Source organism: Ranitomeya variabilis, chromosome 5, assembly GCF_051348905.1.
Source record: "Ranitomeya variabilis isolate aRanVar5 chromosome 5, aRanVar5.hap1, whole genome shotgun sequence".
Classification (NCBI taxonomy): domain Eukaryota; kingdom Metazoa; phylum Chordata; class Amphibia; order Anura; family Dendrobatidae; genus Ranitomeya; species Ranitomeya variabilis.
This window is the reverse complement of record NC_135236.1, coordinates 585,108,402-585,125,316: the sequence shown is the minus strand read 5'-3', so window position 1 is coordinate 585,125,316 and position 16,915 is coordinate 585,108,402. Positions and strand designations below refer to the sequence as shown.

Below are 16,915 nucleotides of genomic sequence, written 5' to 3'. Positions count from 1 at the left end.
TGCATGGCACTTATCCACATCCCCATCCTGGTATGCATGGCCCCTTATCCAAATCCTGGTATGCATGGTCCCGTCATCCCTATTCTGGTATGCATGGCCCCCTCATCCCTATCGTGGCATGCATGGCCTCCTCATCCCCATCTTGTTATGCATGGCCCCCTCATCCCTATCCTGGTATGCATGGCCTCCTCATCCTCATCCTGATATGCATGTCCCCCTCCTCCCCACCCTGATATTCATGCCCCCCTCATCCCTATCCAGGTATGCATGGCCCCCTAATCACTATCCTGGTATACAGTGGAGAAAAACTATTTAATCAGCTACCAATTGTGCAAGTTCTCCCACTTAAAAAGATGAGAGAGGCCTGTAATTGACATCATAGGTAGACAACAACTATGAGAGTCAAAATGAGAAAACAATCCAGAATATTACCTTGTCTGATTTGGCAAGATTTATTTTGCAAATTATGGTGGAAAATAAGTATTTGGTCACCTAAAAACATGCAAGATTTCTGGCTCTCACAGACCTGTAACTTCTTCTTTAAGAGGCTCCTCTGTCCTCCACTCATTACCTGTAGTAATGGCACTTGTTTGAACTTGTCATCAGTATAAAAGACATCTGTCCACAACCTCAAACAGCCTCACTCCAAACTCCACTACGTGAAGACCAAAGAGCTGTCGAAGGACCCCAGAAACAATATTGTAGCCCTGCACCAGGCTGGGAAGATTGAATCTGCAATAGGCAAGCAGCTTGCTGTGATGAAATCAACTGTGGGAGCAATAAGAAAATGGAAGACATACAAGACCACTGATAATCTCTCTCGATCTGGGGCTCCACACTAGATCTCACCCCGTGGGTTCAAAATGATCACAAAAACGGTGAGAAAAAAATCCCAGAACCACACGGGGGGACCTAGTGAATGACCTGCATAGAGCTGGGACCACAGTAACAAAGGCTACCATCAGCAACCTATTATGTTGCCAGGGACTCAGATCCTGCAGTGCCAGACGTGTCGTCCTGCTTAAGCCAGTACATGTTTGGGCCTGTCTGAAGTTTGCCAGAGAGCATTTGGATGATCCAGAAGAGTCCTGGGAGAATGTCATATGGTCTGAAGAAACCAAAGTAGAACTGTTTGATACAAACAAAACTTGTCGTGTTTGGAGGAGACAGAATGCTGAGTTGCATCCAAAGAAAACCATAGCTATTGTGAAGCATGGGGATGGCAACATCATGCTTTGGGGCTGTTTCTCTGCAAAGAGACCAGGATGACTGATCCATGTACATGAAAGAATGAATGGGACCATGTATCGTGAGATTTTGAGTGCAAACCTCCTTCCATCAGCAAGGACATTGAAGATGAAATGTGGATGGGTCTTTCAGCACGATAATGATCTCAAGTACACCGCCAGGGCAAAGAAGGAGTGGCTTTGTAAGAAGCATATTAAGGTCCTGGAGTGGCCTAGCCAGTCTCCAGATCTCAACCGCACAGAAAACCTTGGAGGGAGTTGAAAGTCCTTGTTGCCCAGTTACAAGCCCAAAACATCACTGCTCTAGAGGAGACCTGCATGGAGAAATGGGCCAACATACCACCAACAGTGAGTGCCAACCTTGTGAAGACTTACAGAAAATGTTTGATCACTGTCATTGCCAACAAAATATTGAGATGAACTTTTGTTAATGACCAAATATTTATTTTCCACCATAATTTACAAAATAAATCTTGCCAAATCAGACAAAGTGATTTTCTGGATTTGTTTTCTCATTTTGACTCTCATAGTTGTGGTCTACCTATGATGTCAAATACAGGCATCTCTCATCTTGTTAAGTGGGATAACTTGCCCAATTGGTCGCTGACTAAATACCATATATACTCTAGCATAAGCTGAGATTTTCATCCATTTTTTTTAGGCTGAAAGTGCCCTTCTCGGCTTATACTTGAGTCGTTATCCCAGGGGGTTGGAGGGAGAGAGGCTGGAGTGGCGGCTGTCACATCATACTCACCCCCTCCTGGCGTGGTCTCTGCTTCTCAGATGGTCTCCAGCGCCGGCATCTGTTCCTGTCTTCAGCGCTCACGTGGTATCGCTCATTAAAGTATTGATTATGGACCCTACTCCACTCCTATAGGCGTGGAGCACATATTCATTACTTTAATGAGCGGTACCATGTGAGTACTCAGCACTGGAAGAAGCTGCAGTCCCCGGGATGAAGCAGGGAAGTGCAGAGACCGGACCAGGAGGGTGAGTAAGACGGGGAGGGTGAGCCATGCGGTATTCACCTGTCCCCGTTCCACTGTCGGGCTGTGTCTTCCGTGTCCTCTGGCTGTGACGTTCAGGTCAGAGGGTGGGATGACGTGTTTAGTGCATGCCATCTGCCTGAACATTCACTGCAGAGACCCGGAAGATACAGTGGCGTGCGGCAGTGGAACGAGGACAGGTGAATATTGCAAGTGCCAGGGCCTGAGCCAGCGGTGACTTCGGCACCTGGCCCCCATAGCGTGCCTGTGTCCCTGCCTGCTCAGGACACCAGCACCTGGCCAGGTCAGTATGTCTTTTTTATTCTTTTAATCAGAGCAGCAGCAGCATGCTGGACATATTATTCTATGGATCATATTATGGGGCCATCAACTTTTATGGAGCAGCATGTTGGGCATATTATTCTATGGAGCATCTTATGAGGCCATTATTAACCTTTGTGCAGCATTATATGGGCATATTATTCTATGGAGAATCTTATGGGGCCATCAACCTTTACAGAGCAGCATATGAGGCATATTATTCTATGGAGCATCTTATGGGGCCATCATTAACCTTTTATGCAGCATTATATAGGGCATATTTTAATATGGAGCATCTTATGGGGCCATTATTAACCTTTGTGCAGCAGTATATGGAGAATATTTTTTGGATGGAGCATCTTATGGGGCCCATCATGAACTTTATGGAGCATTATATGGGGCATGTTTTGTATGGAGCATCTTATGGGGCCCATCATGAACTATATGGAGCATTATATGGGGCTCCTGATTCAATATGGATTTTCAAAAACATTTAACCTACTGATTTCTCAATTAATTTAACTTTTATTGGTATCTATTTTCATTTTTGAAATTTACCAGTAGCTGCTGCATTTTCCACCCTAGGCTTATACTCAGTTTTTTGTGGCAAAATTAGGGGTCTCGGCTGATACTTGGGATGGCTTATACTCGAGTATATACGGTACTTTTTTCCCCCCACTGTAGAATAGATAGAACGATGTCAATGACATAGTGTTGTGCGAAAAAGTGTTTGCCTTCTTCCCGATTTCCTATTCTTTTGTATGTTTGACACACTTAAATGTTTCAGATCGACAAACAAATGTAAATATTAGACACAGATAACACAAGTAAACACAAAATGCAGTATTTAAATGAAGGTTTTTGTTGTTGGAAAAAGAAATCCAAACCTACAGGGTCCTGTGTAAAAAAAGGGATTGCCCCCTAAACCTAATAACTGGCTTGGCCACCAATACCAGCAACAACTGCAATCAAGCATTTATGATAACTACCAATGAGCCTTTTCTAATGCTCTGGAGGCATTTTGGCCCACTTGTCTTTGCAGAGTTGTTGTAATTCAGCCACATTGGAGGGTTTCCAAGCATGAACTGCCTTTTTAAGGTCAAGCCACAGCATGTCGGTCAAATTAAGGTCTGGACTTTGACTAGACTCCTGCAAAGTCTTAATTTTGTTTTTCTTAAGCCATTCAGAGGTGGACTTGCTGGAGTGTTTTGGATCATTGGCCTGTTGCATAACCCAAGTGTGCTTCAGCTTGAGTCACAAACAGATGGCCGGATATTCTCCTTCAGGATTTTTTGTAGACAGCAGAATTCATGGTTCCATTTATCACAGCAAGTTATCCAGGTCCTGAAGCAGCAAAACAGCCCCAGACCATCACACTGCCACTACCATATTTTTCTGTTGGTATGATGTTCCTTTTCTGAAATGCTGTTTTACTTCTAAGGCAGATGTAATGGGACATACACCTAAAAAGTTCAACTTTTTTGTCTTGTGAGTCCACAAAGTATTCTCCCAAAAGCCTTGGGGATCATCAAGATGTTATCTGGCAAAACTGAGACAAGCCTCTATGTTCATATTGCTCAGCAGTAGAGATGGGCAGGCCCCTGGATGTTCGGGTCTGGCATGTTTGGCCAGACAGGTAAGAAAAAATTTGGGTACCAGAACAGTACCCGGACCCTAGCCCCATTCACTTGAATGGGGGCCCAAACATCCAGTGTTAGCCATGCTGTCATGTGCATGGCAGTGTAACAAGGTGGCACGGGGTGGTAGTCGTGGGCGAGTTCACTAAGCAACAGTCAGTGAGAACCCCGGCACCTTGCACATGAGGGGATGAATCCTCAACTGTGTCTGCTGGAATCCTAGTCCCATGAAGCACCACAGAGTCACAGTCTTCATTTCAACGGTTAAACTTTACTAAACAGCAGCATATTCATCTCACAGACAGCACAGTTCAAACACAGAGACACCTTCTTATCTTTCCCTGCCGTCTGAGCAGACTCGTTTTTTCCTGTTAACTCTGTATATATCCTTGGTCAATCGCCGACACACTATTGGACAATCCCTGTCTCTCTTCTGGACAATCTCTGTCCCACTCAGGCTCCAGGTCCACCAGCTTCTTACCATTTCCCTGGAGCAGTAGTCCCATCAGCCGACAACAGTGACCAGAGGTAAACTTTTTACCTCTGATCACAGGTGCGGGGTCACGCTGTCATTTGTCAGTGTGAGAACCGTGGCTGTCTAATCAGCGGTAATGATTTTACTGCCAATCAGAAGCAGTTTTTGTCGCTCTGTCATGTGCATGACAGCGCGACAAACACCCGGTGTTTGGGGGCCGAACCCAAACAGTAACTTGGACTTCCTGTTGAAATCCGCGTTCAGTGTACGTACCCAAACAGTAGGTTTGCCCATCTCTACTAATGACCTTTTTTGGGGTGGGACATTGGGAAGGGTATAGATGGAGGATGTCATTCGAATTTTTGTCTCAGGCAGCAGAAAAGTTGGAGTCTGCATTGGTATGTGTCTATATACATACATTCTTCTGTTCTGCCGTTTGTGTGAAGACATATTTTATATTGCAGGTAAGAAGACTTCTCCAAAAAACTCACCTCTGGAACTACCTGAAAAGCCTTCAAGTGAGCAGGTAAAAAACTAAACATTTTGAGTAGCTGGTAGTAGTATACTGTAATACTGTACTTTAAAAAATGTCTACTCTACTTAAAGGGGTTGTCCTATAAAGAATACCCCCTTTCAAATTCCGAGAAAAATCAGCTTTAGCTGGAGTTGCTAAGAGCCTGACTTGTGACTGGAGATTAAGCTCCTTTCTGAAAAGTAAACTCCTACAAAAAATTGTCAAAAATCATGTCAAATCCAAGTTAAAAAACAATATTTAGATTGTAAGCACTAATGGGGACAGTGATGATATTGTCAGTAAAGCGCTATATCAGCAAACCATAATAAACAATAGTCTTGAAACTTTTCATCATGTTATATTTTTATGGACTTCCAATCATTTAGCTGTCCTCAACAACCCAAGAGATGCTGCAATTTTATATGACTCAGTTTTAACCTCTTGTCAATTTGTGCATTAAGAAAATATATTTTTTTATCTGTATTTGACTTGCATCTGCAATCTGCTGATCTAGACAGCAAGCTCTCAGCACCTCAAGCTGCAGCTGATTTTTGGATGGGGATATTTGTAGGTATTTATGATTTGTTTTTCTAAGGGGTAATGTTTTTCCTTGTGGAGAGTAACAAGCAAGGCTTGGCATGTCAGAATGGGGAGACTTAAATGTCTTGCATGCTCCTCTGGGAAATTAAATATGCGAATTGTCGCTTCAGAAAGGAAGAGGACTTGCATTCTAGTGTCACCTATTGGAAGTAGCAATCCTAAAAGTCAATATCGACCCTTTAAAGAGAACCTGTCATTAGGATTATGCTAAGTAAACTACAGAGTCTGTCAGGTTGGCGCTGTTACACTGATTAAAATGATATTTGGGTTGAAGAGATCTGTTTTGTGGTTCTTGTGTAATCAGTGTTTGAAATTTAGAATTAGTGATATGTTCGTGCTTTGGGGCGGGCCTGTGACGACGGTTTTTTTTGGTGCTCTGACCTCATTGTCATCATTCTGGGCTTAAATAACAGGTCACTGAATCTTCAGTCACCTGCCTCCTATTTTAAATACTGCGCCTGTACAGCTAATATTGTGGTCTTTATAAAAAATTTTGTCTTCAACAAAATGGCGCCAGGGGCATATGAGCAGTAGCAAGAAATGCGCTCAATCTGCGCATGTGTACCAAGGACCAGTGCAGGAAAATAGATAGGTAGATAGATTGATAATGGATGCATAGATGGTTAGATAGAGAGGATTGATAGATCCATATAACCTAGTGAATATCTAACTATATATCTACCAATCAATGTACCTATCAAGCTGTTCATTATCTTTTATCTACTTACATATTTGCTATCTCTTAACCCCTTTACCCCCCAAGAGTGTTTTGCATGTTAATGACCAGGCTAATTTTTACAATTCAGACCACGTTCTAACTCTAGAACGCTTCAACGTATCCCTGTGATTCTGACATTGTTTTCTAGTGACATATTATACTTCATGACAGTGGTAAAATTTATTTGATATGACTTGCGTTTATTTGTGGAAAAAAATGGAAATTTGGCAAAAATTAGGAAAATTTCACAATTTTCCAAATTTTAATTTTCATGCCCTTAAATCACACAGATATTTCACACAAAATACTTAATAAGTAACATTTCCCACTTGTCTACTTTACATTAGCACAATTTTGAACCAACTTTTTTTCGTTAGGGAGTTATAAGGGTTAAAACTTGACCAGCAATTTCTCATTTTTACACCTTTTTTTTTAAAGTCACTTTGAGGGGTCTATATGATATAAAATACCCAAAAGTGACACCATTCTAAAAACTGTACCCCTCAAGGTGCTCAAAACCACATTTAAGAAGTTTATTAACCCTTCAGGTGCTTCACAGGAATTTTTGGAATGTTTAAAAAAAAAAGAACATTTAACTTTTTTTCGCAAAAAATTTACTTCAGATCCAATTTGTTTTATTTTACCAAGGGTAACAGGAGAAAATGGACCCAAAAAGTTGTTGTACAATCTGTCCTGAGTACGCTGATGCCCCATATGTGCTGGTAGACCACTGTATGGGCGTATGGCATAACACGGAAGGGAAGAAGCGTCGTTTGACTTTTCAATGCAAAATTCGCTGGAATTGAGATCGGACACCATGTCGCGTTTGCAGAGCCCCAGATGTGCCTAAACAGTTGAAACCCCCCACAAATGACACCATTTTGGAAAGTAGACCCCCTAAGGAATTTATCTAGATGTGTGGTGAGCACTTTGAACCCCCAAGTGCTTCACAGAAGTTTATAATGTAGAGCCATAAAAATAAAAACTGATATTTTTTTCACAAAAATGATCTTTTTGCCTCCAATTTTTTATTTTCCCAAGGGTAACATGATAAATTAGAGCCCAAAAGTTGTGCAATTTGTCCTGAGTATGCTGATACCCCATATGTGGGGGTAAACCACTGTTTGGGCATATGGCAGAGCTCAGAAGGGAAGGAGGGCCGTTTGACTTTTCAATGCAAAATTGGCTGGAATTGAGATCAGACGCGTGTCACGTTTGGAGAGGCCCTGATGTGCCTAAACAGTGGAAACCCCCCAATTCTAACTCCAACCCTAACCCCAACACACCCTAAACCGCCAACAGAAATATATGTATGACGCCACAATCGAGCATCCTCACGCTGAGCACCACAGTGATCTGTGTGTGAGAACTGACACCTTGTAGCAATGCCCACGATTGAGTCATTTAACCCCTCTGATGCCACTGCGACAGTGACATCGAGGAGATTGCACACAAGGAGGGGGCTCCCTGAGTGCTCCCATCAGATCAACGTGATGCGATTGCATTGTTCTGATGGTCTCCATGGAGAACCCCAGCCCCAAGATGGCTGGGGAGTTCTTCAGTGTCCTGCAGGGAAGGTGGCTTGTGAGTTCCTTGCTGAGAGCAGGCACTGACATATCTTCTTCGATGCCTGCCAGACTCTGATCTGATGCTGTGCAGTGCAGAAACATTGCAGAGCATCAGATCAGTGATCTGATACTGTATAGTGATGTCCCATCCTGGGACAATATAAAAAAAATTAATTGCAAAATATTTTTTTAAAAATCCCGAAATAAAGAAAAAATAAGTACACATATTTGATATCTCTGCATCCGTAACGACCTGCTCTATAAAACTGTCCCACTATTTAACCCCTTCAGTGAACACCATAAAAAATAAAAAACGAGGCAAAAAACAATGCTTTCTCATCATACTGCTGAACAAAAAGAGCAATAAAACGAGATTAAAAAGACGAATGTAAATTAAAATTATACCGCTGAAAAAATCATCTTGTCCCGCAAAAAACAAGCCACCTTACAGCTCTATTAGCAGAAAAATAAAAAAGTTATAGCTCTCAAAATAAAGCGATGCAAAAAGAATTGTTTTTTCTACAAAATAGTTTTTATTGTTTAAAAGCGCCAAAACATAAAAAAATATAAATTAAGTATTGCTGTAGTTGTACGGACCCGAAGAATAAAGCTGCCTTATCAATTTTACCACACGTGGAACGACATTAAAAAAAAACCAAATTATTCCTGAATTACTGTTTTTTGCTCATTCTGCCTCACAAAAGCCAGAATAGAAAGCGATCAAAAATGTCATGTGCCTGAAAATGGTACCAATAAAAATGTCAACTTGTCCCGCAAAAAACAAGCCATCACATGACTCAGTGGGCCAAAAAAATGGAAAAATTAAAGATCTCAAAATATGGTGATGCGAAATAAAAGGTGTCTTTTAGTGTGTGACAGCAGCCAAACATAATAACCCGATATAAATCTGGTATCGCTGTAATAGCACCTACCCAAAGAATAAAGTCACCTAATCCCTTATACTGCACGAGGAACAGTGTTAAAAAATAAATACAACCAGTTCTTCACCTGCTGTTGATTTGTTCATTCTGCCTCCCAAAGATTGCAGAAAGGTTCGACGCATGTTATTCTGCGCTGAGCGCTTACACCGGGGTTTCCATAAAAATCTCTCTTGATGGAAGATTCCCTATAATGAGGCAGATTAAGGCACTGTGGACGCCATAGCACCTTTGATCCTGCAGCCCAGTTTTGTGCACTTTTGAAAAGAAGGACACTGCTGAACTGAGGCCAGAGTCTAGAGTAACTCTGCTGCCTCATTATAGTGAATGGATCCCTTGGGGTTTCTTCTGAATCACGTCACTCAGAGATTTAGATGGAATAACCAGAGTAGAGTGCCGGATAAATGAAATCCTAAATGTTATGAAAAAAGTTCCCAACAAAAGTTTCAACTCAATCCACAAAAAAGCAAGTCCCCACTCAGGTCTGTCATCTGTTAGCAGAAAAATAGGGGGCTTTCATTTTCTTGTAGTACAAAGGCTCTGGAAAAGCATTAAAGCTCCTCACTCCCCAAAATAAATTCAGCAAATCCTGTGCTCCCAAATCCAATTGCCCACATTTAGCGTCCACATGTTTGGCATTACTGTAGCGATGAAAGCCTGCCTAATTTACAGGTGCATGTCTCCAGAAGCATGAGCTAAGCACCTGTCATGATCCAGTTCTGTGTTTATGTTCAGCTGTCTTGTCTCTGGACTGGTCATGTGGGAGTTAATTCCCTCTGCCTCACTTTAAAGCTGGCTGAGCTATTTAAGTCCTCTGCAGTCTGTGGCCCAGTGTCTGCTATAGTTCATGCTGCACGACTTGAGCACCTGACCTGGTCACTAGTACTAGTGTTCCTTTTTGCCTCTGACTGCCTGTACCCGTTTATGACTTGTTCTGACCCTTGGCTTGTATCCTGACTTCGTCTTACGTCTCACGTTTGGTTACCACGTTCCCGGTAGGCTCTGACTTCTTGCTTATCCCCGACCATTCTTCTGATTTCCCCTGTGTACTGCGCTTACCTCTATGTGTATGACCTTTGGCTTGTCTGACTTCTCTTGCATCACCTGTGACACCTGTGTTGTTGTTCAGTATTGCTGTGCTGTGTGTACAACCTCTGTTCCTGAACCAGCTCCCCCTGGTGGAGGTTGCACGAAACCACACTGCAGCAGCACATTAGGTGGAGGTTGCACGAAACCACACTGCAGCAGCACATTACATTATAGCAGACCTGAATACATTTAAAGGGGATTTTGCCATTTTTTATTCCTCTGGTCATTGATCCGCTTTGCAACCTGGCGGATCAAGTGTCCAGTTTGACACAGATGGTGCGGGATTTTTTGGTGGAACATTGTGCCCTTGTCACGTCTCATACCCTCTTACAAAAAGAACTGACGGAGACTGTTCAGACCATGCAGGGAACCACCCCCCATGCTGTTAGTCAACCTGGTGAGCCTGTAGATATTGTTTTGCATTCTGCCGAACCCTTGGTTCAGCTTCCTGACACCTTTTCTGGTGATAAAGATAAATTTCGCTTGTTCAGGGAAAGCTGTAAGTTATTGTTTTCCCTTAGACCTCGATCGTCTGGGAATGAGACTCAGCGGGTAGGGATTATTATCTCCTTAGTTAGGCAGGGACCCCAATCTTGGGCTTTCTCACTGCCCCCCACTGCTCCTGAACGGATGTCTGTAGATAGGTTCTTTGAGGCCCTAGGACTTATCTATGACAAACCGGACCGTGTCAGGTTGTTAGAGGACACTATTATGGGTCTGGTTCAGGGGGAACGCTCAGCCGAGTGGTACAGCACTGAGTTCCACCGATGGTCCACTGAGGTGTCCTGGGATAACTCCGTGCTTAGATGTCTGTTCAGGAGTGGACTGGCGGATTACCTGAAGGACGCTCTGGCCCTCCATCCACCTCCCAGCTCATTGGAGGAGACCATGACTAAGGCTATCCGCATGGATCGAAGGCTGAGGGAGAGAGGTATTGCTCAGCGAAAGGGTCCACTTTTTTCTGCTGGTCCTGTTGTTTCACCCCCGTCTGAACCTATGGAGGTGGGAGTCGTCAATCTCAAGGAGAAGGAGAGGAGACGACGGTTTGAAGCAAAGTTGTGTTTTTACTGTGGAGATCCTGGACATTGGAAGAAAGACTGCTCCTCCTGTCCACCAACCTACAAACGTCTGAGTCCGGGTGATTGTCGTGGTAGTCACCCCGACTCTCAGGTACCTTTTTTTTCATTTTCAAAAATTTTGTTGGAAGTGGAACTTTGTTGTGGGAGTGGCTCCGTATCCACTTCTGCCTTCGTGGATTGTGGGTCGTCCATGAACTTTATTAACTCTGACTTGGTGTCCAGGTGTAAGTTAGGGACAGTTAGGCTGGAGACTCCTATTCATGTTGTTGCCATTGACAAAACACCACTGGCTAAGAATGTCATCAAAATGGTTTCAGAAGAGTTTCTCCTTAAAGTGAGTGCCTTACACCAGGAACGCATTTCATGTTTCGTTATAGACAATCTGCCTGCGGGACTGGTATTGGGGCTTCCCTGTTTGCAATTACATAATCCTGTTATTAACTGGGAATCTCGGGACATTGTTAAATGGGGTCCCAATTGTTCTAAGAGATGTCTTGCTTCTGTATCTGTGTCATCCGTCAGTCTGGAGGGTATACCGGAGTACCTGAAGGACTTTGAGGATGTGTTCTCCGAAAAAGAGGCTGAAGTTCTGCCACCACACCGCTCATTTGATTGTTCGGTTGATCTGGTTCCCGGTGCCAAATTGCCCAAAGCCCGTTTGTACAATCTTTCCGCCCCTGAGCGGGCTGCCATGACGGAGTATATCTCAGAGTCTCCGCAAAGGGCACATTCGGCCATCTGTCTCTCCTGTGGCTGTGGGGTTCTTTTTCGTGAAGAAAAAGGATGGTGGTTTACGCCCATGCCTCGATTTTCGAGAACTTAATAAAATCACCATAAGAAATACTTATCCTCTTCCACTGATACCCGATTTGTATAATCAATTGTCGGGGGCCAGGTGGTTCTACAAGTTGGACCTCAGAGGGGCATACAACCTCATCCGTATGCGGGAAGGGGATGAATGGAAAACTGCATTTCTCACCTCTGAAGGTTTGTTTGAAAATTTGGTTATGCCCTTTGGTCTGACTAACGCACCAGCTGTATTTCAGAGTTTCATGAATCAAGTTTTCTCAGATTTTATTGGGCGCTTCATGGTAATTTATTTGGATGACATCCTCATATATTCTGCCGACAAACAGAGTCACATAGACCACCTCCGTGCAGTTCTTCTGAGGCTTAGGGAGAACTCACTATTTGCTAAACCAGAGAAGTATTCATTTTTCGCTCAGGAATTGTCCTTTCTGGGGGTCATTTTGTCTGGTAAGGGGTTTCGTATGGACCCTAGGAAGGTACAGGCTATTGTGGATTGGGTGCAACCCAGAGATTTCAAGGGTCTTCAGCGTTTTCTGGGTTGCGCCAATTATTATAGGAAATTTATTAAGGGGTTTTCTCAGGTGGTCAAACCCCTCACACATTTAATTCGTAAGGGGGCAGATCTCAAAAACTGGTCAGCTCCAGCTTCGGTGGCATTTTCTTCTTTGAAGAATTGTTTCATGACTGCTCCTGTGCTGGTTCAACCTGATTTGTCTAAACCATTTATCGTAGCGGTGGACGCCTCGGAGGTGGGAGTGGGGGCTGTGTTATCCCAAGGACCCACCACGTTGACTAATTTAAGACCTTGTGCCTTCTTTTCGAGAAAATTTTCCTCTGCTGAGAGGAATTATGATGTGGGTAATCGGGAGCTGTTGGCCATTAAATTAGCGTTTGAAGAATGGAGGCATTTTTTGGAGGGGGCTGCCCATCATATTACGGTCATTACGGATCACAAGAATCTGTCTTACATTGAATCTGCCAAACGGTTGACCCCGAGACAAGCTAGGTGGTCACTTTTCTTTTCCCGATTTCAGTTTTCCATTACTTTCAGACCAGGGTCCAAGAATGTGAAGGCTGATGCTTTATCTCGTAGCCTGGACCCAGTTTCACCACCTGAACCTCCTTCCTCCATTGTTCAGCGCGGAGTGGTGGTGGTAGCGGTGTCCTCAGCATTAGAGCGAGAGATTCGTGAGGCCCAATCTCTAGCTCCTTCATCTGTACCCGATGACAAGCTCTTTGTACCTGTCCAGTATCAGTTAAGGGTGCTTCGGGAGTTCCATGATTCAGCTCTTAGTGGGCATCCTGGAATCTCAGCCACGCGTAAAGCCATCATTAGGCTGTTTTGGTGGCCTTCGTTAGCTTCTGACGTCATTGGATTTGTGTCTTCCTGTGAAACTTGTGCTCGCGCTAAATCCTCCTGTAGCCGGCCGGCCGGGGAATTGGTACCACTGCCAATTCCAGATAGACCGTGGACTCATCTGTCCATGGATTTTATCACTGATCTTCCCCACTCTAATGGCAAAACCGTGATCTGGGTTGTTGTTGATAGGTTCAGTAAGCAAGCGCATTTTGTACCTTTAGCGGGTCTCCCTAATGCTGAGACTCTATCAAAACTATTCATGGAGCATGTGGTCCGATTGCATGGTGTGCCTGTCAGTGTGGTGTCTGATAGAGGAGTGCAATTTGTGGCAAAATTCTGGAGGGCTTTTTGTAAAAGGCTTGGTATCACTCTGTCCTTTTCATCGTCCTACCATCCCGAGACCAACGGTCAGACTGAAAGGACCAATCAGTCCTTGGAGCAGATATTACGATGTCTTGCTACATCCAGACAGGATGATTGGTGTTCTGCGGTACCCATGGTGGAATTTGCTTTTAATAATCGTGTCAATCAGTCCACTGGTACGTCCCCGTTTTTCTGCAACTATGGGTTTCACCCTCACTTTGGTGAGTTTTCCCGGCTGGATTCGGGGTGTCCAGGGGCTGATTCAGCCTTTCTGCGGTTAGGAGAGATCTGGAGGGAGGTTCAGAGAAACATGGGGGAGGCTCAGGGCAAGTATACATTTTTTGCCGATAAATGACGTTCTGTGGGGCCGACTTACCAGCTGGGGGATAAGGTTTGGTTATCCACTAAGAATATTAGATTGAGGATTCCCTCTGCTAAGTTGCTTCCTCAGATGAGTCTCCCGCGCACCCTCCGCCTGTTGTGGTTGATGGCCAAACTGAGTATGAGGTGGAACGGGTGGTGGATTCTTGTATGCTCCGCCGTTCACTACAGTACTTTGTCCACTGGAGGGGTTACGGTCCTGAGGACCGGTCGTGGGTGCTGGCGCGTTTGGTCCATGCAGATCGGCTGGTCCGGGCCTTTCATGCTCGTTATCCAGGGAAGCCTGGGGGTCCAGTGGCCCCCCATTGAGAGGGGGGTACTGTCATGATCCAGTTCTGTGTTTATGTTCAGCTGTCTTGTCTCTGGACTGGTCATGTGGGAGTTAATTCCCTCTGCCTTACTTTAAAGCTGGCTGAGCTATTTAAGTCCTCTGCAGTCTGTGGCCCAGTGTCTGCTATAGTTCATGCTGCACGGCTTGAGCACCTGACCTGGTCACTAGTACTAGTGTTCCTTTTTGCCTCTGACTGCCTGTACCCGTTTATGACTTGTTCTGACCCTTGGCTTGTATCCCGACTTCGTCTTACGTCACACGTTTGGTTACCACGTTCCCGGTAGACTCTGACATCTTGCTTATCTCCGACCATTCTTCTGATTTCCCCTGTGTACTGCGCTTACCTCTATGTGTATGACCTTTGGCTTGTCTGACTTCTCTTGCATCACCTGTGACACCTGTGTTGTTGTTCAGTATTGCTGTGCTGTGTGTACAACCTCTTTTCCTGAACCAGCTCCCCCTGGTGGAGGTTGCACGAAACCACACTGCAGCAGCACATTACAGCACCACATTGTACTGGGCATTATAAAGTACTGGGCATTACAACTTAATGAACACTACAATGGCAGTTTGCAATTTTCACTCAGCAACATCCACTGTGTTAGGGCTAGCGGAACGGACCAAATAATAAACAGATTGATACGAGGTGCGTTTGCAGCACGGGGTCCACCGTACAGAGATGGTACCTGATGCTATGTAATGGCGGATCGACACTTAGCTTACACTTGGGTTAGACTACACCCTGTATGAAATGGTAGTGAGCTCTGTTGCTTCGCAGAGTCGCACAATACGCTGCACCCTGTTAGCAGTCACAAGGTGCAGCTACAAGACACTAGTGGGATCCCTAAAAATCACCCCCACTAATCTGGTGATTGAACTGGCTCTGACACTTGGTGGCTTTGAGCCCGCGCCTGAGGACGCCCCGAGTCAGATGCACAGTTCAAGTGGGAATTCCCACCCTATACAGACGGTTGTCAGGAGAGCGCACTGATGGCGCACGGTGCCATAGAGATGGGCACTGCAACATGTGCTTAGTGTGCAGATAGCACTGTCGGGTGCTAGATAGCTTCCACCATTCGCGAGCAGTCAACAACATGAGGAATGGGAATGATTAAGGAGCTTTTATCCATCGACAGTCATTCATCTACACACACATTGTCACGGATTATACTAGCGCATGGCCGAGCAGCCATGCGAACCTTTTATAGCAGTAGCAGACCGGGACCTTCCAGATGGTCCAATAGAAACCGCAACAGGACCTGAACATATGACCCCCGACCTCTAATGGGAGGTCGTCCCGTGAGCATTTTCAGTATGAGAAAAGCGGCACTTAGGGTACTGTCACACAGTGGCACTTTGGTCGCTACGACGGTACGATCCGTGACGTTCCAGCGATATCCATACGATATCGCTGTGTCTGACACGCAGCAGCGATCAGGGACCCTGCTGAGAATCGTACGTCGTAGCAGATCGTTTGGAACTTTGTTTCGTCGCTGGATCTCCCGCTGTCATCGCTGGATCGTTGTGTGTGACAGCGATCCAGCGATGCGTTCGCTTGTAACCAGGGTAAACATCGGGTTACTAAGCGCAGGGCCGCGCTTAGTAACCCGATGTTTACCCTGGTTACCAGCGTAAAAGTAAAAAAAACAAACCGTACATACTCACATTCCGATGTCCTTCAGGTCCCTTGCCGTCTGCTTCCCGCTCTGACTGACTGCCGGCCGGAAAGTAAGAGCAGAGCAGCACAGCGGTGACGTCACCGCTGTGATCTGCTTTCACTTTACGGCGGCACTCAGTCAGAGCGGGAAGCAGACGGCAAGGGACCTGAAGGACACCGGAATGTGAGTATGTACGTTTTTTTTTTTTTTTTTTTTACTTTTACGCTGGTAACCAGGGTAAACATCGGGTTACTAAGCGCGGCCCTGCGCTTAGTAACCCGATGTTTACCCTGGTTACCCGGGACCTCGGCATCGTTGGTCGCTGGAGAGCGGTCTGTGTGACAGCTCTCCAGCGACCACACAACGACTTTCCAACGATCACGGCCAGGTCGTATCGCTGGTCGTGATCGTTGGAAAGTTGCAGAGTGTGACAGTACCCTAAGTCCCAAAAAGGCCTGCTCGCTGCTGGTCAGTACTGGCTACAAGGGCAGAGCCTGGAAAGGCAGCAGTACCCAGCTGCACAGTATCAGCTCGAGCCAGATGCTGGGACCGATGTCTCCATTGAGCAGGTTCCACTGCAGCTGGAGAAGAATGGGAGACCACAGTGGACATGGTTTGAGATTCCCCCTGAACAGCAGCAGGAACTCGATACATAACACACTGCTGCTTGTTTCTGGAAAACACCCATGGAGTCAAAATCGTCACTACACCTGTAGATAAATTCCCCAAGTTGTAAAATTTCCAAAATGGGGTCAATTTAGATGAGATTCTGCTCAAAAATGCTCAGAAGAGAAGGAGCACCATTTGAATTTTAGAGCATAAATTGTTGCGGTACCTCTT

At 45.0% G+C, this 16,915-nt stretch overlaps 1 protein-coding gene across 1 annotated transcript in view; it reads left to right on the top strand.

Moving 5' to 3' along the window:
* The window catches only part of SLC4A9 (solute carrier family 4 member 9), a 1,224,185-nt gene that overhangs the window by 127,531 nt on the left and 1,079,739 nt on the right, over window positions 1-16,915 (top strand). The window contains exon 4 of the mRNA XM_077265989.1: window positions 5,131-5,192. Coding sequence (XP_077122104.1) covers window positions 5,131-5,192 — 62 coding nt within the window. The remainder of the gene's footprint in view (window positions 1-5,130; window positions 5,193-16,915) is intronic.